Consider the following 22337-nt stretch of genomic DNA (forward strand, 5'->3'; position numbering starts at 1 on the left):
ACTCAGAACAGTACACAATTTAGGCCAGGTGCGGTGGCACATGCCTTTAATCCCAGCACTTTGGGAGGCTGAAGTAGGTAGATCACCCGATTTCAGGAGTTCAAGACGAGCCTGACCAACATGTCAAAACTGCATCTCTACTAAAAATACAAATTAGCTGGGCGTGGTGGCTTATGCCTGTAGTCCCAGCTACTCGGGAGGCTGAGGCAGGAGAATCACATGAACCTGGGAGGTGGAGGTTGCAGTGAGCTGATATTGCATCACTGCACTCCAGCCTGGGCAACAGAGCAAGGTGCCATCTCGAACAAAACAGTGCGCAATTTAAAACCTTTGAATTATTTCTGGAATTTTTTCATTTAATATTTTTGTACCACGGGTGACCATGGCTAGCTCAAACTACAAAAAGTAAAACTGCAGATAAAGGAAGACTACTTTTGACGCCTTGGGGCCATGGAGAACAAAAGAAAGCTTAGTGGTTTGTGGTAGCACCAGAGAATTGACAGTGCTGCCGATGGAGGCTGGCATAGCTCAACAGAATTGGGAGAAAGCACTTAGCTCATGACCTGTTCTTTGGGAGGGGAAGAGAAGCCTCTGGCTTCTCAGGGGCCTACTAGAGGGACTGGTATCTGTCTTGCCTGACTCACAGCACTGACAGAGAAATGGCGTAGTTTGAAACGAGAGAGCTCAGCAGCTTGTTGCAGCACTGGAGAATCTGCAATACCACAAACGGACACTAGAGGGAGGGGAAGATTAGGAGCTCTTGAAAAACCAGTAAAGCCCTCTAATTTGGAAATCACACGCATAAGCCCAGAGAAGATATATCCCTGGAAAAGGTTTGAGGGACCTCCAGAATCTCCGGCCGGGTCCACTGGTGAAAGCCTTCCTTTGTACCATGTCAGTCGATAAAGACTGAGAGAAGTAGATGTTTCTTTAAATGTACAAAATACAACAAAAATAACAAGACACAAAGTAAACCAGGGAAACGTGGCATAATCAAAGGATGAAAATAAATCTACAGAAACAGACCCTAAAGAAGCAGAGATCTATGCATTACCTGACAAAGTATTTGAAATAATTGCCTTAAGGGATCTCAAGGCACTACAAGAGAACACAGATAAACAACTAAATGAAATCAGGAAAACAATACGTGAGCAAAATGAGAATATCAACAAAGAGATGGAAACTAGAAAAGAACCAAACAGATATTCTGGAGCTAAAGAACCACAATAAGTGAATTGAAAAACTTACTAGAGGGGTTCAGCAGTAGACTTGATCAAACAGAAAAAAGGGTCAGAAAACTTAAACACAAATCATTTGAAATTATTAAGTCAGAGAAACAAAAAGAAAAAAGAATGAAGGAAAGTCAAGAAAGCCTAAGACACTTGTGGAACAACATCAAATGGAACAATACACACATTTTGGGAGTCCTAGAATAAGAGAGAAAGGGGAAGAGAACTTATTTGAAGAAATAATGGTGAAAACTTCCCAAATATTAGGAAGGAATTGGATATCCTAATTTCAGAAGCTCAGCAGACTCCAAAGAATGAACCCAAAGAGGCCTACAACAACATACACAAAAATCGAATTGTCAGAAGTTAAAGACATAATCTTGAAAGCAGCAGGAAAAAAGTGACTTGTCATGTACAAGGAAGGTTCCAGAAGATTATCAGTGGATTTCTCAGCAGAAATATTACAGGCCAGAAAGGAGTGGGATGATACATTCAAAGAGCCAGGGAGGAAACAAAACAAAACAAAAAACCCTTCCAATCAAGAATACTGCATCTGGGCTAAATCATCCTTCAAAAAATGAAGAAAAAAAGACATTCCCAGATAAACAAAAGCTGAAGGAGTTCATCACCACTAGACCTGCCTTACAAGAATTGCTAAAGGGAGTCCTTCAAGTTGAAATGAAAGAATATTAGCAACATGAAAGCATGCAAAAATATAAAGCCTTCTGGTAAATGTAAATATACAGACAAACACAAAATCTTATAATACTGTGTTGTATAGTACAATTGTCCCTCGGTATCCAGAGAGGATTGGTTCCAGGACTTCCCACACATACCAAAATCTATAGATGCTCCAGTCCCACAGTAAACTGTATGGAACTTACAGATACAAACGTTCAATCTTTGGGTTCTACATCCTGCAAATACTATATTTTTGATCCATGATTTAGTTGAATCCATGGATACAGAACCCATAGATATAGAGGGCTGAGTGTACATAAATCACTTTTTAATTCTGGTATAGAACTTAAAAGATAAAAGTGTAAAAATAACTATTAAACTGTGTTGATAGATACAAAATAGAAAAGGATGTAATTTGTGATATTGATAACATAAACTGGGGAGGGAAATGTAAATGAGTAGAGTTTTAGTATGTGATTGAAGTTATCTTGTTAGGTTGTTATAACTCTAAGATGTTTAATGTAATGCCCATGGTAACAACAAGAAAATACCTGTAGGAGATGCACAATGGAAAATGAGAAGGAAAGCATGTCACTATGAAAAAAATCAATGAAACCCAAAGGAAGGGAATAAGAGAAAATCCTGAACAGAATAACTACTAGGTATATGGAAAACAACAAAATGGCAATAGTAAGTCCTTCTCTATCGGTAATTACTTTAGGTGAACATGAATTAAACACCCCATTCAAAAGACGTGGAGTAGCAAAATAGATCAGAAAACAAGATCCAACTATATTCTAGCTACAAGAGACTCACTTGAGATACATAGGCTGAAAATGAAAAGATGGAAAAATGGCAACCAAAATAGAGCAGGCATAGCCATACTTATATCAAACTATCAAAAGAGACAAAGAAAAAGATTATATAATAATAAGAGTGTCAATTCAGGGAGATACAACAATTACAATAATATATGCACTTAACAGAGCATCCAAATATATGAAGCAGATACCAATAGAATTGAAGGGAGAAAGAGACAGTAACACAATAATAATAGATTTCACCACCCCACTTTTAATAACATATTGATTAACCAGACTGAAGACCAATAAAAAAATAGAACTTGAATAATGCTGTGGACCAATTGGACCTAATAGACATATAGAGAACATTCTACCCAATAACAGCAGAATATACACTCTTCTCAAGCACATATAGAACATTCTGTAGGAAAGACCACATGTTAGGCTGCAGAACAAGTCTTAACAAATTTAAGAAGACTGAAATCATAGTAACTATTTTTTCTGACCACAAGGGAATAGAAATCAGTAACAAAAAGAAAATTGGAAAATTCACAAATATGTGGAAATTAACCCACTCTTAAACAACCAGTGAGTCAAAGAACAAATTACAAGAAACACAGAAAATAACTTGAGACAAATGAAAATGAAAACCCAACATATCACAACCTATGGGATGCAGCAAAAGCAGTTCTAAGCAGGAAGTTTATAGTGGTAAATGCCTACATTAAAAAAGAAGAAAGTGTACATGCTTTTGAAGGAAGAAAAAAAAAAAGAAAATAAGAAGGATCTCAAATCAGAAACCTAACTTTACACCTCAAGCTACTAGAAAAAGAACAAACTAAACCTAAAGTTAGAAGGGAGAGACTAATAAAGATTAGAACAGAAATAAATAAAATAGAGAATAGAAGAAAAAACTAAGAGTTGGGTTTTTGTAAAGATGAGCAAAATTGACAATTCCTTAGACTAAGAAAAAAAAAGAGAAGACTTAATAGCAAAAATCAGGAATCAAAGAATAGAAGTTAAAACTGATGCCACAAAAATTAAAAAGATTGAGACTACTATGAACAATTATATACCAACAAATTGAATAACCTAGAATAAATAAATATCTAAAAATATACAGCCTACACGACTGAATAATGAAGAAATAAAAACATCTGAACAGACCTACAACTAGTAAAGAGATTGAATTGGTTATTCAGAACCTTCCAACAAAGAAAAAAACCAGGACCAGATGGCTTCACTGGAGAATTCTATCAGACATTTAAAGAAGAATTAACACCAGTCTTTCTTAAAGTCTTCCAAAATATTGAAGAAGAGGGGACATTTCCAAACTCATTTTGTGAGCAAGCATTACCCTGACACGAAAATCAGGTAATGAAACTACAAGAAAACAGATTAATATCCTTCGTGAATCATGATGGAAGGATTCTCAGCAAAAAGGGAATTCAACAATACGTTAAAAGATATGTATAAACACCATGACTGAATGAAAATTATTCCTTGAATACAAGGATGGCTCAACATACAAAAATCACTATAATGCACCACATTAATAAAATGATGAACAAAAACCACATGGATCATCTTAATGCAGAAATAGCATATGACAAAACTCAACGCTCACTTATGGTAAAACATTAAACAAATTAGGAATAGAAGGAAATGACCTCAATGTAGTAAAGTAGTAAAGGCCATATTTGAAAAATCCATAGCTAACATCATACTCAGTGGTGAAAAAGGGAATGTTTTCCCTCTGAGATCAGGAACAAGGCAAGGATATCTTCATCCTCTCTTACCACTTGTATTTAATATAGTATCAGAAGTCCTTGTCAGAGGAATTGGGCAAGAAAAAGAAATAAAGGTCAACAGATGCTCCAAATTCTTTCCATCCAAATTGGAAAGGAAGGAATAAAATTGTCTCTGTTCACAGATGACATGATTTTATATGTTAATAATCCTAAAAGATTTCACACAAAAAAATTGTTAGAACTAATAAACTAATTCAACAAAGTTGCAGTATACAAAATCAACACACAAAACCAGTTGCATTTCTATACATTAATAAGAACAACCCAAAAAGGAAGTTTAAAAACAATCCTGCTTACAATAGCACCAAAAAGATAAAATATTTAGGAATAAGCAACTAAGGAGGTGAAAGATTTGCACAGTGAAAGCTATACATTGCTAAAAGAAATTAAATAAGACATAAATAAATAAAAAGATATCCCATGTTCATAGATGGGTATGGTTTTTTTGGGGTTTGTTTGTTTATTTTTGTTTTGAGATGGAGTTTCGCTCTTGTTGCCCAGGCTGGCATGCGATGGCACGATCTCGGCTCACTTTAACCTCCGCCTCCTGGATTCAAGCGATTCTCCTGCCTCAGCCTCCCGAGTAGCTGGGATTACAGGTGCACACCACCATGCCCAGATGATTTTGTATTTTTAGTAGAGATGGGCTTTCTCCGTGTTGGTCATGCTGGTCTCAAACTCCTGACCTCAGGTGATCCACTTGCCTTGGCCTCCCAAAGTTCTGGGATTCCAGATGTAAGCCACTGCACCCTGCCTATACTTAGTATTTTAAATGCCCATACTACCCAAAGCAATCTTCAGGTTCCAGTGTTATTTCTATCAAAATGTCAGTGGCGTTTGGTTTTTCTTTTATTTTTTACAGAAATAGAAAAAGAATCCTTTAATGTATATAGAATCTCAAAGTACCCCAAGTAACCAAAACAGTTTTGAGAAAGAAAAACAAGGTGGAAGCCTCATACTTCCTTTTTTCAAAGCATATTACAAAGCCACAGTAATCAAAACAGTGTGGTACTGGCATAAAGGCAGACATATTGACCAATAAAACAGAATAGAGAGCCCAGAAGTAAGGCTTCACATGGAAGATCAAATGGTCTTTGACAAGGGTATCCTGTCTACAAGATTGGGAAAAGATTGTCTCTTCAATAATTGGTGTTGGGAAAACTGGATATACACATTGAGAAAACAAATTTGAACCCTTACCTTTCATTATATATAAAAACTAACTCAAAATAGATTAAAGACCTAAACGTAAGACCTGAAACTATAGGAGAAAAGTGTCATGGCATTGGACTTGGCAATGATCTTGGATATGACACCAAAAGCACAGGCAAGAAAAGCAAGAATAGACAAATAGGACTGCATGAAATTTTTAAGTGTCTGTGCAACAAAGGAAGCAATCAACAGATTAAAAAGCAGCCTATGTAATGGGAGAAAATATTTTCAAACCTTAAATCTGGATAAGTGATTAATATCCAGAATATACAGAGAATTCCTGCAACTCAACAACGGCAAAATAATCCAGTTTAAAAATAGGTCAAAGACTTGAATAGACATTTCTCCAAAGAATATATACAAATGACCAACAAGCATATGAAAAGATGCCCAACATCACCAGTTATCAGGGACATGATAATCAGAACCATAATAAGATACCAGTTCACACCTATTAGAATGGCCACTATCAAAAGAAGAAAGAGAAAATGACAAATATTGATGAGGATGTGGAGTACTTGGAACCCTTGTACACTGTTGCTAGGAATGTTAAACTAGTGCGATCACTATGGAAAACAGTATGGAGTTTCCTTAAAAAATTAAAAATAGAATTACCAGATGATCCAGCAATCCCATATTTGTGTATATTTCCAAATAATTGGGAACAAAATCTCTAAGAGATATTTGCACACCCATGTTCATTGAGCATTATTTACAAGAGCCAAGAGGTGGAAGTAACCTATGTGTCCATCAGCGGACGAATGAATAAAGAAAATATGGTATATATGCACATTGGAAGATTATTCCACCTTAGAAAAGAAGGAAGTCCTGTCATATGCTACAGTGTGGATGAAACTTAAGGACATTATGCAAAGTGAAGTAAACTAGTGACAGAAGGCAAATACTGCATGATTACTTACACTTATGTGTGGTATCTAAAGTAGTCAAACTTGTAGAAACAGAAGCTAAGGGCAGGTGCAGTGGCTCACACCTGTAATCCCAGCACATTGGGAGGCCGAGGCAGGCGGATCACCGGAGGTCAGGAGTTTGAGACCAGCCTGGCCAACATGGCAAAACTCCATCTCTACTAAAAATACAAAAATTAGATGGGTGTGGTGGCGGGTGCCTGTAATCCTGGCTACCCAGGAGGCTGAGGCAGGAGAATCGCTTGAACCTGGGAAGCGGAGGTTGCACTGAGCTGAGATCGTGCCATTGCACTCCAGCCTGGGTGACAGAGCAAGATTATGTCTCAAAAAAAAAAAAAAAAAAAGAAAGAAAAGAAAAGAAAAGCAGAAAGTAGAATAGTGGTTACCTTGGGATGGGAGGAAGAGGGAAATGGGAGTTGTTGTTCAATGGGTATAGAGTTTTGGTTTTGCAAGATATGAAAGTTTTAGAGATCTGTTGCATATAAGGACATATAGTTAACACTACTGTACTGTATAGTTAAAAATGGTTAAAATGGTAAATTGTATGTTAATGTGTTTTTCACCACAATTTAAAACTGGTCTATGAGCTTTTCTGTGCATTTTCAGGAAAGTGTAAACTAACAACATCAGTTAGACATCCATTAGGTTATGGTGAGCTTTAGGAGGTTGCTGATGGGAACATAAATAGGCATAACCACTTTGCAGAACAATTTGGTCTTCCTGGAATTTGGGATTCCTTGTTAGTCTCTCGATGAGTGCTCTGTTTACTGTAGCCTCCAATAATTATGGGAAGATCAAGAGGTAGTGTTGATTGAGGTTGCCAGTAAATTGTATTCTGGGCCTTAGAGGACTCCCATATTTCCTGGAGGTTGATAGCCATTTCGGGCTGGCTTCTCCTTCCAGGCCTCCTTCCTCCTTCCTCCTTCCTGTTGGAGTCAGGACATTTCTGTTATCTCTTGCCTAAAGACAGTGGATAAGAAGAAAGAGTGTATAAGGCCTTGGCAGCTGGCTGTCAGGTTGCCCCCTGTTCCTTGAATTCATCCCCAAAGTAACTCTTATCTTTTATAGTAGTCCTCTCTTGGCAAGCTTTTAGGGCTGTGGTATTTTCCTTCAAAAAGATCCCACCTACCTACCATCAAGCTTTTCTCAGAATTCATGGGTCACCAAAAGCCCCCATTTTACAGTATTATATATTTAATTGTAAAAACTCTTCCATCATTGACATGATTGTATATTTAGAAAACCCCATTGTCTCAGCCCAAAATCTCTTTAAGCTGATAAGCAACTTCAGCAAAGTCTCAGGATACAAAATCAGTGTGCAAAAATCACAAGCATTCCTATACACCAATAACAGACAGAGAGCCAAATCATGAGTGAACTCCCACTCACAATTGCTACAAAGAGAATAAAATACCTAGGAATACAACTTACAAAGGATGTGAAGGACCTCTTAAAGGAGAACTACAAACCACTGCTCAAGGAAATAAAAGAAGACACAAACAAACGGAAGAACATTCCATGCTCATGGATAGGAAGAATCAATATCATCAAAATGGCCATACTGCCCAAGGTCATTTATAGATTCAATGCCATCCCCATCAAGCTACCAATGACTTTCTTCACAGAATTGGAAAAAACTACTTTGAAGTTCATGTGGAACCAAAAAAGAGCCCACATTGCCGAGACAATCCTAAGCAAAAAGAACAAAGCTGGAGGCATCATGCTACCTGACTTCAAACTATACTACAAGTCTGCAGTAACCAAAACAGCATGGTACTGGTACCAAAACAGAGATATAGACCAATGGAACAGAACAGAGGCCTCAGAAATAACACCACACATCTACAACCATCCAATCTTTGACAAACCTGACAAAAGCAAGAAATGGGGAAAGGATTCCCTATTTAATAAATGGTGCTGGGAAAACTGGCTAGCCATATGTAGAAAGCTGAAACTGGATCCCTTCCTTACACCTTATATGAAAATTAATTCAAGATGGATTAAAGACTTAAATGTTAGACCTAAAACCATAAAAACCCTAGAAGAAAATCTAGGCAATACCATTCAGGACCTAGTCATGGACAAGGACTTCATGACTAAAACACCAAAAGCAATGGCAACAAAAGCCAAAATAGACAAATGGGATCTAATTAAACTAAAGAGCTTCTGCACAGCAAAAGAAACTACCATCAGAGTGAACAGGCAACCTACAGAATGGGAGAAAATTTTTGCAATCTAGCCATCTGACAAAGGGCTAATATCCAGAATCTACAAAGAACTTAAACAAATTTGCAAGAAGAAAACAAACAACCCCATCAAAAAGTGGGCAAAAAATATGAACAGACACTCTCAAAAGAAGACATTTATGCAGCCAATAGACACATGGAAAAATGCTCATCATCACTGGTCATGAGAGAAATGCAAATCAAAACCACAATGAGATACCATCTCACACCAGTTAGAATGGCGATCATTAAAAAGTCAGGAAACAACAGGTGCTGGAGAGGATGTGGAGAAATAGGAATGCTTTTGCACTGTTGATCGAGTGTAAACTAGTTCAACCATTGTGGAAGACAGTGTGGCGATTCCTCAAGCATCTAGAACTAGAAATACCATTTGATCCAGCTATCCCATTACTGGGTATATACCCAAAGGATTATAAATCATGCTTCTATAAAGATACATGCACACGTATGTTTATTGCGGCACTATTCACAATAGCAAAGACTTGGAATGAACCTAAATGTCCATCAATGATAGACTGGATTAAGAAAATGTGGCACAAATACACCATGGAATGCTATGCAGCCATAAAAAAGGATGAGTTCATGTCCTTTGCATGGACATGGATGTAGCTGGAAACCATCATTCTGAGCAAACTCTCACAAGGACAGAAAACCAAACACCACATGTTCTCACTCACAGGTAGGAATTGAACAATGAGAACACTTGGACACAGGGTGGGGAACATCACACCCCGGGGCCTGTTGCGGAGTGGGGGGCAAGGGGAGGGATAGCATTAGGATAAATACCCAATGTAAATGATGAGGTAATGGGTGCAGCAAACCAACATGGCACATGTATACCTATGTAACAAACCTGCACGTTGTGCATGTGTACCCTAGAACTTGAAGTATAATTTAAAAAAAAAAAGGTCAAAAAAAAATTCTTCCATCATTTCTAGGAGTTGGGAGTATAGCATGAATGCTAGGACATCCGTGTCCTTAGTTCATTGCTTGATGCAGTCTCTTAGGTTACATTTTCATCTTATTTTCTCTTGACTAGATTAAGAGAGTCACCATTCTTCATAGGTCTTGCCTTTGAGTCCTCAGGATGTGTAGCAGTTCTACACCAGAGCTACTCAAAAGTGTGGCCCTACCAATCAGCAGCATCAACATCCCTCGGGCAGAGACCAAGAAATATGACTTTAAAAACATCTGTCCAGACATACTCTCTGGAAGTTCAAGAAATGCTGCTCTACACTACTTCTTTAGAAGCAGTTCCCGTAACTGCATATCAATCCCTGGTAACAATCTGAATACTTTATGGTGACATGATAGAATTTTATTTACGGTTTTTATTTTTGTTGATGAATTCCTGTAAATTGTTAATATTTTTGCTGTATTCTTGATAATAGTAAATTCTCATAAAGATAATTTTTTGCCAAGCTACCCATAGTGATCTATTATGTGTGAACAGTTTGTCTTTTCTCCTCAAATATTCACCTTTTCTAAATTGTTCTTCCTGTTCTCTACCACTTCTTAAGTGACAGATATCCTTTCAACATTTACCTTCCATAGTGCTTTATCATCGTTCTCTTACCACCAAGATGGTTTTAGATCTAAAATTAATTAATGTGTTTTTTGAGTCTATCATCTAAGTTGTTAACAAAAAGATACATTTAGCATGAGTTGTAAATATCTTAAATTTTTGGAATATATGAGCTTAGTGGGTGGACTGGTAGAGGAAGAGGTATGTGGGGATGTGTGTGAAGGTGTATACTTTGCACATAGCCTAGCAGAATATATTACATAGAGTTAGGGCGGGATGGATGTTTGTGCAATTGAAAGGTAGGCCTGAGAGTTGCCTGTGTGCATCATTCATGTAGCGTCTCAAATAGGCAGGCAGGTCTCCAGCCTGGCTCATCAATCTTCCTCCCTAAAAGATCTCTAAGCGCAACTTTTCTCTCATCTGAAAAGAGGAAATGAGAAGAGTCAGAGATTATTACTGGGGACTGAGTGGGTGGAAAGACTGTGGTGCTGGGGACATTTATCAAGTATTGCAGTTCATGGCTGCAGATTATATCTTCTGTTTAGGCTGGAAATGATCCAGGATAATTTTCCTGAAAAATTTAAAAATCTCATAAAGACAGGTAGTTCTTGGGTATACCAAAATTCGGGCAGGCCAACTGATAACCTTCCCAAGAACTTCAAGGTGCACTCAGCCTTCATGGCTCCTCTTTTGGTCTGAAGTTTGTCAGAGTGTGGAGATCCAAGTTCAAGTGGAGAGTTATGCAACACTTTCCAGATTGAATTACACTAAGCATTAGGTCTTGACTGGTTGCCAGAGCAGCACTTCCAAATAATTTCTGCACAAGAATTCAACTGCAGAAGGCTAGACGGTAACCATATACTGCTGGGAACATCCTTCCTGTGTGGTTGTATTGTAGCTTCCAAACCATCTGCCCCAAACCACAGAGCTACAGGATAAGCTGACGATGCTCAGAATGTTGCTCCTTCTAGATGGTTTGTAGCAAAGAATAGGATAGAATTTAAACATTCTGTCACTGAATTGTTGACTTTACTTGGTGGCAAGTGAAACTCTATTTAAAGCCCTATGACAACACCATTTATCAGGCCTCTAAAAATAATGCAAAAAGAAAGTAAGCTAATTTTCCCACTTTTTTTGTTCCTCTGGCGATCTGTGCATCTGAAATTATGAGATCAATTTCTATATTTTCTGAGACTTTTTGAATCTTTGGAAATGAACTTTAGACACTGAAGTGCTAAAAAATTAGAAAAAATAAATGCATAGATGCCTTCTAGAAGGAAAAAAAAACACAGGAAAACAGCATAGCATTGTTTATATGGTGCTTAAGTTTGGGAGCCCTTGGCTGCTTCGACATTTGAAGTCATACTTGTGAAAGGAGAGGAATTAGAAACTTAGATTCATAGGTGGATGGGACTCTCCTGACTTTAAGCATATACTGGAAAGTAGTTTGCCTGTTATGCTGTGTTCTGATTTAATTGTTTCAATTTGTAAATCTTAAAAGTGGACAGAGAACTTCAGATATGTAGTAGAAAGTTATGTGGTATTATGATACCTATTTTAATTGTTATTATTAATGACAGCAAAAATTATAATGGCTGCAGCGTGGTTGACAGCTGTTTTGCAAAGGTTATCACGGTGTCAGAGATGTTACCTGATTTCATTAAACCGGCTTCTACTTGAGATAGAAGAATACACTTGGCAGAATTTATTATTCACTGGAGAACTGTGGACTTGAAAAGTTTTGTTCTCACACAAGCTTTTAAGAATCCAAGTTAAAATTTTATGAATGGTGAACACAAAAGCTTCTAAAAAGGCTCAAAAAGCATGTTACGCATCAAATTGCTTTTTAAATTCAATCTTCTGATAGGTATAAATGAACTCAGTCCAAGAGATTGAATTACCTTAAAAACTATATATAAGGGCTCAACACATTCAGAAAAGTACCTGGACAAATTTATCTGGTTGAATTATAAAATTCTTTAAAGAAAAGATTCTAAACATCATTCAGTAGAGCAAATTAGGAATGTATCGGATGTGTTGGTTTACAGGGAGCACTCTGCTAGCACAGGCATCTCATATTCTTAGTGAATTCAGTTAAGAATTTTACTGATTGTATCATAGCTTTGCTTTGACTAGGAATATCCTGAACTGCTAACTAAATTAATTCCAATTTTATCCTTGCTACTCCTGCCAGCTGGGATGCCAGCATGGACATCCTTCAGTGGACTTCGCTCTGTGCCAGGGAATTTGTTCATATTACTTTTGAAAAACAAGCATTCTTAACAACAACAACAACACCAAAAACCAATTATAAACTAGAGAATAAACCTCTTCCAAAGTGGCACAATCTGGCACAAAGGCAAGTTTTTAATCTATAAAAGTTGTTTCAGCCCTGGCACAGTGGCTCACTCCTGTAATCCCAGCAATTTGGGAGGCCAGGGTGGGAGGATTGCTTGAACCCAGGAGTTTGAGACCAGCCTGGGCAACATGGAGAAACCCCATATCTACAAAAAAAAAAAAAAAAAACCAAAAAAAGCCAGATGTGGTGGCAAGCACCTGTAATCCCAGCTACTAGGGAGGCTGAGGTGGGAGCATCGCTTGAGCCTGGGGAGGTTGAGGTTGCAGTGAGCCAAGACTGCACCACTGCACTCTAGCCTGGGTGACAGAGCAAGACCCTGTCTCAAAAAAGAAAGAAAGAGAAAAGAAGATTGTTTCAGCTGATACCATCCAGCAGAGTCTTTTAATTGTGGTCCAGGAGACTTTAAAAACCTCTGTGAACTGCTTGTCTTCTGTCCAAGGGTGAGAAAATGAAAAGCACAAATAATTCTATAGAAATACCCTGAAAAGAGACCAGTAGAATCAAATAATGGGAAGAGTGCAAAAAAAGATGTAAATAAAGGGGAAAAAATACTCCAGAGGGAAATAAATACTAAGCAATTTAAGACTGATTAAGGATGATTAGTTTTTAATGAGCTACTTTTGCTGTTTTGGAAATAAGAACCTGAGGCAGGAAGTAACTCCTTTATTATGAATATTTTCTTTTTCCTCCCTCCCTCCCTCCCTCCCTCCCTCCCTTCCTTCCTTCCTCCCCCTCCCCTCCCCTCCCCTCCCCTCCTCTCCCCTCCCCTCCCCTCCTCTCCCCTCCTCTCCTCTCCTCTCCCCTTCTGTCCCCTTCCTTCCCCTCCTGTTTCCTCCCCTCCCCTCCCATCCCCTCCCCTCTCTCTTTTCTCTCGCTCTCTCTTTCCTTTCTTTTTTTGACAGGGTCTCGCTTTGTTGCCCAGGCCAGAGTGCAGTGGCATGATCTCAGCTCACCCCAACCTCCACCTCCTGGACTCAAGCCATCCTCCCACCTCAGCCTCCCGAGTGGCTGGGACTACAGGCGTGTGCCACCACACCCAGCTAATTTTTGTATTTTTTTGTAGAGGCAGGGTTTCACCATGTTGCCCAGGCTTATCTCAAACTCCTGGGCTCAAGCAGTCCACCCACCTTAACCTCCCAAAGTTCTGGGATTGCAGACATAAGCTACCACACCTAGCATGAATATTTTCATTTTCAGTATTTTACTAGTTAACATTGTATTTTAGTTTTTTAAAAGTTTTATTATAAAACACTTATGTCATGGAAAAACTGTGTGCCTGTTGCCTAGGTTTTATAGTGCTAACATTTTATTTATATTTGATATTTTTAAGAAAAAGTTTCAATTAGAGCTGAAGCATCCTTCTCCTATTCCATTTCTTTATTCTCCCCGCTGGAGCAAGCACGCCCAAGAAGTGGGGTGTAGATTCTTCCTGCCATGTTTTAACACTTCTACTTCACATTTCGCTGTGCTTTAAAACTTTACATAAGGATGGTGTATTGTGGATATCTTTATGCAACTTGCTTTCTTCATTCATTCAACTTTTGAGATTTATGTATGCAGATAATGTAGGTCTAGTTTATTCATTTAAACTGCCATATAGCATTCCATTCTGTAAATAAATCATCATTTATTCATTTCTGTACAAATTCACAGCAAGATTGAATCTACCTTTTACAAACAGTCCTGTTTGTCTCCCTAACCTGTAAGAAGAAATGGTAGCACGTTGCTACCAGTTGTTCTCCAAAGTGTTTGTGCTTATTTATTTATGTTCCTATCAGAAACATCCTGGAGTTCTCTTTTCTCTGTAATCTAATGGATTTCCCACTACAATTTTTTTTTTTTTTTTTTTTTTTTTTTGAGACGGAGTCTTGCTCTGTCACCCTGGCTGGAATGCAGTGGCGTGATGTCAGCTCACTGCAATCTCCACCTCCTGGATTCAAGCAATTCTCCTGTCTCAGCCTCCTGAGTAGCTGGGACTACAGGTGCCCACCACCATGCCTGGCTAATTTTTGTATTTTTAGTAGAGATGGGGTTTCACCATATTGATCAGGCTGGTCTCGAACTCCTGACCTCAGGTGATCTGCCCTCCTTGGCCTCCCAAAGTGCTGGGATTACAGGCATGAGCCACCACACCCAGCCCTCCCACTACAAATTTGATGTTATAGTTTGTATTGAACAACAAACAACACATTGAAGTACTAAAGAATTAGGGTTGAAAGTAATTTCTGGACATCAGAAAATGGGGATAGGAATGCCCTTTCAAAAGCTACTATTTTGAATAACTTTGAATAACTATTTGACCATTTCAAGTAGTTACATCAAAGAAATAAACAGACAACCAACAGAGTGGGAGAAAATATTGCAAACTATGCATCTGACAAAGGACTAGTATTCAGAATCTACAAGGAACTCAAATCAAGAAAAAAGCAATCCCATCAAACAGTGGGCAAAGGATATGATAGATATTTCTCAAAAGAAGATGTACAAATGGCCAAGCATATGAAAAAATGCTCAACATCACGAATCATCAGGGAAATGCAAATTAAAACCACAATGAGATACCACCTTACTCCTGCAAGAATGGCCTTTTAGATGTTGGCATGGATGTGGGGAAAAGAGAACACTTATACCTGCTGGTGGGAATATAAATTAGTGCAACCTCTATGGAAAACAGTATGGAGATTCCTCAAAAAGCTAAAAGTAGATCTACTACTTGATCCAGCAATTACACTACTGGCTATCTACCCAAAGGAAAAGATGTCTTTATATAAAAAAAAAAAAACCACTTGCATATGTATTTTTATAGCAGCACAGTTAACAATTGCAAAGATGTGGAACCAACATAAGTGCCCATCCACCAATCAGTGGATAAAGAAAATATAGTATATATACACTACTCAGCCATTAAAAGGAACAAAATAATATCATTTGCAGCAACTTGAATGGAACTGGAGGCCATTATTTTAAGTGAAGTAACACAGGAGTGGAAAATCACAAACTGTTATGTTCTCACTTATTAGTGGGAGCTCAGCTATGAGTACACAGAGACATACAACAAGCTTGTCGAACCTGTGGCCCATGGGCTACATGCAGCCCAGGACAGCTTTGAATGCTGCCCAACACAAATCTGTAAACTTCCTTAAAACATAGAGTTTTTTTGCGATTTTTTTTAAGCTCATCAACTATCGTTGGTATTAGTGTATTTAGTGTGTAACCCAAAACAATTCTTCTTTTTCCAAAAAGAAGGAAGCCAAAAAGATTGGACATCGCTGGCATACAGAGTGACATAATGGACTTCAGAGACTCAGAAGGGGGAGGAGAGTGGGATGGGGGGTAGTGAAGAAAACTACACATTAGGTGCAGTCTACTCGGGTGATGGATGCATTAAAATCTCAGAATTTACCACTATACAATTCATCCATGTAACAAAAAACTACTTTTACCCACAAGCTATTAAAATAAAAATTTTAAAGTAAATAGTCTAAACAAAAAATATAGTTGCATTTATTAATTTCATAAAAATGAAAACTAAATTTTTACAAAAAGAATATGCAGGCCCCTACAGTGATCTACAGAAGCCTTTCCGCCATCCTCCCCGGTTCACTGGGTGTGGCCACGTTGGTCCCCTTGCTATTTTCAGATGCTGAGGGCCTTTGCTTTTGCTTTTCATCTGTCTGCAATGCTTTCTTCCCAGATATATACGTGCTTGTTCATGTACTTCCTTCAGAGCTCTGCTCACATATCACCTTCTTGGTAAATTTCCGTCACTTCTGAGTATTCTTTACTTTTCAGCATGACACTCGGTATCATCTGGCATTATATTGTTCCTCTCCCTGATGAGACATTGTCATCTTTGCATCTGTGTCATGTACACCTCAAACAGAGCCTTGACTACAGTAGGGGATCAATAAATAGGTATTAAATGAACAAATAGGACAAAGATACACAAATATATAAACAAATTCTCTGAAGAGGAAATACAAGTGGGTAACAATTACTGTCTCACAAGTTATCAGGAAAATGCAAATTAAGGCAAAGAAATAGCAATTTTTGTCCGTTAAATTTGCAAGAAATAGAAACAAATAATGATATAATTGGAAAGGGTGGAAAAGTAAATTGGTGTGGTCTTTTGCAAGGCATTTTTTTTTTTTTTTTTTTTTTTTTTGAGACAGGTCTCGCTCTTGTCTCCCAGGCTGGAGTGCAGTGGTATGAACACAGCTCACTGCAGCCTTGACCTCTTGGGCTCAAGCAACCCTCCCACCTCTGCCCCCCCCCGAGCAGCTGCAACGCAGGCGTAAGCCACCACACCTGGCTAATTTTTGTATTTTTTGTAGAGTTGGGGTTTCTCCATGTTACCTGTGCTGGTCTTGAACTTCTGGGATCAAGCGATCTGCCTGCCTCAGCCTTTCAAAGTGCTGGGACTTCATGTGTGAGCCACCACCCCTGGCCTTGGAAGGCAATTCAGTATGCAAATACTCACACATGGGCACAGACAGGCATGGGCAAGGGTAGCACCACAGCCCTGTCTGAATAGTGAAAAACCAGAAACAGCCTCAGTGCCTACTGATAGTGGCATTGTTAAATTACAGAACATGTTTGTTTTAATAATAGGCAGCAAGTTTTTAAGAATGAGGAACAGCTACATGCTCTATACTGTGGTGCCATTTGTGTTTCACAAAACACAAGACTAAATTTCTATATTTACAATTACATATGAAAATACCTAGAATAGCCTCCACCCAGAACTTTCATTTTATTTATCATTCACTGGAGACAGATTTGTTGAGCACGTGCTGTGTGTGAGGAGTTATCCCTAAGTGCTAGGAATAGAGCGGTGGGCAAAGTAGGAGAAGCTGCCTGCCATTGTAGAGCTTCTGCCCTCAGAGGAGGAAGCGAACCATGAGTACTATAAGGGAATACTGTGTAGGTCAGGTGGTGAAAGGTACCAGGAAGAGAAGTAAAGCACGGGTAAGAGGGCACTTGAAGCTCGAGTGTCCAGTGGCGCTTTCTGCAGTCCCAGGCACATCCTGTAAGTGTGCACTGTTCGGTACTGTAGCCGCCAGCCACCTATAGCTGTTGAGCACTTGAACTGTGACTAGTGCAGTTGAGGAGCTGGATTTTTAATTTTATTTCATTTTAATTCATTTGCATTTAAATTGCCACACGTGGTAGACAGTATAGTGACATGGGATGATCAGAGAAGACCTCACTTAACAAAGGGACATTTGAGCTGCAACCAGGGAGCTAATCATGTATTTCAGGCAGAGTGAACAGCAGGACTTTATTTGGGCAGTCAGAGGCAGAAAAGACAAAGGTAAGAGTGGAAGGAGATGAAGTCAATGAAACAGACGGGGACCCACCATGGAAGGACTTGCTGGCTAGTGAAAGACATTGCTTATTCTCTACATGAGGTGAGAAGCCATTGCAAAGCTTTGAGCAGACAAGTGTTGTGATCGGAATTTTTAAAGGGGTGCTGGAACTGTTCTGATGTTAAACTATAGGAGTGAGTGCAGAAACAAGAAATCCAGAGGCTACTCTGTCACCCAGGCTAGAGGTGGTGGTGAGTTACTCTCCACTTAGGAGGGCAGTGATGGAGGTGTTCAGAAGAGGTCAGATGTGTTGCTAGTATTCACTGATGCATCAGATGAGGGGCCTGAGAGAAAGGGAGGAATCAGGATTTGGGCCTGAGCAAACAAGATAGCACTGGGGAAAGGGAACACTGGGAAGGGAATTCAGGAGTTGTGTTTTGGACATATTAAGTGCCTGTGAATATAAAGAACAAAGTCCTGACCATGAATGACACTGAAACAGCAATGGTAGCTAAAAGATTTTTTCCTAAAGAATTGGATAAAAGAGAAGTGTTCATCGATGGTGTTAGAGTCATTCTCTTTATTTAGAGGCAAAACAGGTGATCTGTCTTTGACCTTTTTAGCATGAAGGTTTTTATATGTCCTTAATTATGCATGGCTCTTAGATTTGAGTGACTATTTCTTATTTCTTCCATAGAATGGCTCCCGAGCGAGTGGCGTCCCTGTCACGAGTTTGTGTCCCACTTATTACCCTGACAGATGTTGACCCCCTGGTGGAGGCTCTGCTCATCTGTCATGGACGTGAACCTCAGGAAATCCTCCAGCCAGAGTTCTTTGAGGCTGTAAACGAGGCCATTTTGCTGTAAGTGGCAAATGTTTCCTGTCATCCTGCGTCGTTTTTCCTTTTCTTAGAAGGCTGTGGTGTGTTGGAAAGACTGTACGACAGCAGTGTCCAAACGTTTTTGTCTTAGTACCCTTTATACTCTTAAAAATTACTGAGTATCCCAGCCAGGTGTGGTGGCTCACACCTGTAATCCCAGCACTTTGGGAGGCCAAGGCGGGTGGATCACCTGAGGTCAGGAGTTTGAGACCAGCCTGGCCAACATGGTGAAACCCCGTCTCTACTAAAAATACAAAAATTAGTCAAGCATGGTGGTGTGTGCCTCTAATCCCAGCTACTAGGGAGGCTGAGTCAGGAGGATCGCTTCCACCTGGGAGGCGGAGATTGCAATGAGCCGAGATTGTGCCACTGCACTCCAGCCTGGGCAACAGAGCGAGACTCCATCTCAAAAAAAAAAAAAAATTACTGAGGATCCCAAAGCATTTTATTTTTTTATTTTTAACTTTTATTTTAGGTTTGGGGGTACATGTGAAGGTTTGTTACATAGGTAAACACATGTCATAGGGTTTTGTTGTACATATTATTTCATCACCCAGGTATTAAGCTCAGTCCCCAGTAGTTACCTTTTCTGCTCCTCTCCCTCCTACCGTTGCTCAGGTAGGCCCCAGCGACTATTGTTTCCTTCTTTGTGTTCATACATTCCCAAGAGTTTTAAAAATCTGTTAAACCCTTATTAATATTTATCATATTTGAAACTAAATTTTTAAAAATGTGTTTGTTACTTAAAAAATAAAAATAATTTTATTACACGTTAACACAAATAGCTTATTTTTATGAAAAGCAATGCTCTTTTCCAAGGCAAAAAAAAAATGTTTGACAAGAGCAGCATTGTTTTTACATTTTTGCAAGTCTCATTTTCTACCCTAAGACTGCTGAATTCTCATATCTGCTTCTGGTGGGACATGTTGTTTTGGTTGAAGTGTATGAAGAAAATCCAGCCCCACATAGATAGTAATTGGGAAAGGCGGGAATATTCTAGTAGCCATTGCAGATCATTGTGGATAATTCTGCTTTGATAGCTCACCAAAATTTGAAAATGGTCATTTTTTAAAGGGTAGTTGCAATGTGGAATCTGAAATTATGTCAGTTAACTTTCCATACTCTGTTACATTAGAACCCATTGGTCTGTCTTGCACTTTCAGTGGATCTTTTTTGCCAACACACATAATTTTGTAGCATTATGCATGGTTCATTTGGAAAATCTTCATTCATTGAGTTATGTATATCTTCCAAACATTGACATATTTCATATGCAGTATCAAAACCTATAGTCATTACTGCCACCATGGAGCTCATCAGAAATGACTTTAAGTATTGGGAAGCTGTCAAGCTTATGTTGGTGGACATAGATTTTCCAAGATTCTAATTTCTGCTTAAAAGCTAAAATTTATCATGGGCTACAAACACTGTCAGTCGTTTTCCTTAGGGGACTGAGTCACTTTGCTAATTATTGAGAAAGTATGTGCCTAATCCTAAAATGTGACTGACCACTGCCTGTCTGCTAGTCATTCTTTCAGGTCAATTTCCATGACAAAAAGTGGTCAAGTGAGCCCACCGCTGAAAGACTTGTGCAGGTGTACAAGTGGAGTGCTTTTCTCCAGGCAACCGTCATTTTTTGTTATGAAGCAGAAGTGCTTTATGCACACTTTCCTTTTCACCGTACAGAATTCTTTTTTAAAAGTATCCTTGAGGGCAACAGTTTAATAAAGTCAGTATGTTAAACTGCTTCATCAGACATTCATATGTGAAAATGCAGTGTTTCGACTGTGTGTGTGTGGTGGTGAAGAGTAGCGTGAGGGCTGTCTCCGTTCTGATTCCCACTGAGACACAGCTGTGTTACCCACTGTTGCTTTTGCACTATCAGTGCAAATGTCAACACGGTTATTCTAGGAAAAACCAGGAGATTCAAAATAGTTATTCAGTACTTTAAGTATTTCCCTACCACTTGGGTGTGTGGCCAGCTTTCATATAAAAGAGCTTCTGTGCTTAAGTTGGTGCTGATACCAGACAAGTACAAGCAATACAGTAAGTCCAGAGATTCTATTGTAAGGCAGAAGTACAGTTCTGTTGGTGACATATTAATTTATCACATCTGCATTTAAATTTTTTTTCTTCAGACTCTGAATGATTGGTCTCAAACTGATGTGGCAGTTAACTTGCACCATAACAGTATTCAAAATATTGTTGCATAAGACACAATAAGGTAAATCATTAACATCTGTAAAGGCAAGGGAAAAATAACTTTCCTCACATTTTTTGTCTTTATTTACAGTTTAGCCCACTTTCTCTGTAGCAGATGTCTCCATCTCATGAGTCAGAGAATTCTCTGATGTGTCAGTTTCATCTTTTCTTTTCTTTTCTTTTTTGAGACAGAGTTTCACTCTTGTTGCCCAGGCTGGAGTACAGTGGTGCAATCTCGGCTCACCGCAACCTGTGCCTTCCGGGTTCAAGCGATTCTCCTGCCTCAGCCTCCCGAGTAGCTGGGATTACAGGCATGCACCACCACGCCCAGCTAATTTTGTATTTTTAGTAGAGACAGGGTTTTCCATGTTGGTCAGGCTGGTCTCGAAATCCTGACCTCAGGTGATCCACCCACCTCGGCCTCCCAAAGTGCTGGGATTACAGGCGTGAGCCACCGCGCCAGCCAGTTTCATCTTTTCTTGATGAAACATCTGTAGGATAAGAAATTGAATCTTTTAATCCTCATTTTTAAAGCCAGTGATCCATTCTTAAATGCAAGAAAATACATCATAAATAAATGTTACTTTTCAAATAGAATATTGTAAAATTCCAAAATAATAATCTAAAATATATATTAAAATATATAAGTAAAATATACACTGTATATATACATACAAATATATATCTAATAAAATTATCTAAAATAACTTAGATAAAATTTAAAACTTAGAAAAGTTTTCAAAATTAAAAAATACATATTACTACAAAACCCAACAAAGTGTACTTATTTCTTCTTATGTTTCCACGTAGGCCCAAGAAAAATATGAGAATTTTTTAAATAATGATTTTTTCTTTTAACGCATCTCAGTTCTTCCCTCCCTCTCTGGAAACAGTTCTTTGAACCCCACTTTGAAAATTGTTGCATGGCCTCTGACTACTGCTGTAGTCATGACTCCAAGTTACGAGTGGCTCTGTCTGCAGTGTTTGAAAACACTGTGAATCCACTGTGTGGTGTAATTTGCAGAGCCCTCTCCGTCTCAGATAATGAGATCCAAAGCATTCACATTTCCGAATTCAAGGTATACATGCAATGTGATTTTAAAATGATACTTACTGCTTATAAACTTGACATTTTGTTAAGAATACTGTGGTTT

At 38.7% G+C, this 22337-nt stretch overlaps 2 protein-coding genes across 18 annotated transcripts in view; one reads left to right on the forward strand and one right to left on the reverse strand.

Annotated features, from left to right (window-relative positions):
* Positions 1–22337, forward strand: part of FANCC (FA complementation group C) — a 218832-nt gene that overhangs the window by 148912 nt on the left and 47583 nt on the right. For 12 of the 16 annotated variants that reach the window (XM_009456941.4, XM_009456948.4, XM_009456947.5 and 9 more), the window contains one exon: positions 18799–18963. The exons of the other annotated variants lie outside the window; for them this stretch is intronic. In XM_009456941.4, the coding sequence (XP_009455216.1) occupies positions 18799–18963 (165 nt within the window). The remainder of the gene's footprint in view (positions 1–18798; positions 18964–22337) is intronic. 16 annotated transcript variants of the gene reach the window in all.
* Positions 16275–22337, reverse strand: part of AOPEP (aminopeptidase O (putative)) — a 428322-nt gene continuing 422259 nt past the window's right edge. The window contains exon 16 of one of the 2 annotated variants that reach the window (XM_016961205.3): positions 16275–21674. In XM_016961205.3, coding sequence (XP_016816694.1) covers positions 21582–21674 — 93 coding nt within the window. In that variant the 3' untranslated portion in view covers positions 16275–21581. The remainder of the gene's footprint in view (positions 21675–22337) is intronic. The other variant, XR_010148921.1, reaches the window with a different exon arrangement.

The sequence above is a fragment of the Pan troglodytes genome, chromosome 11 (assembly GCF_028858775.2).
Source record: "Pan troglodytes isolate AG18354 chromosome 11, NHGRI_mPanTro3-v2.0_pri, whole genome shotgun sequence".
NCBI classification, from domain to species: domain Eukaryota; kingdom Metazoa; phylum Chordata; class Mammalia; order Primates; family Hominidae; genus Pan; species Pan troglodytes.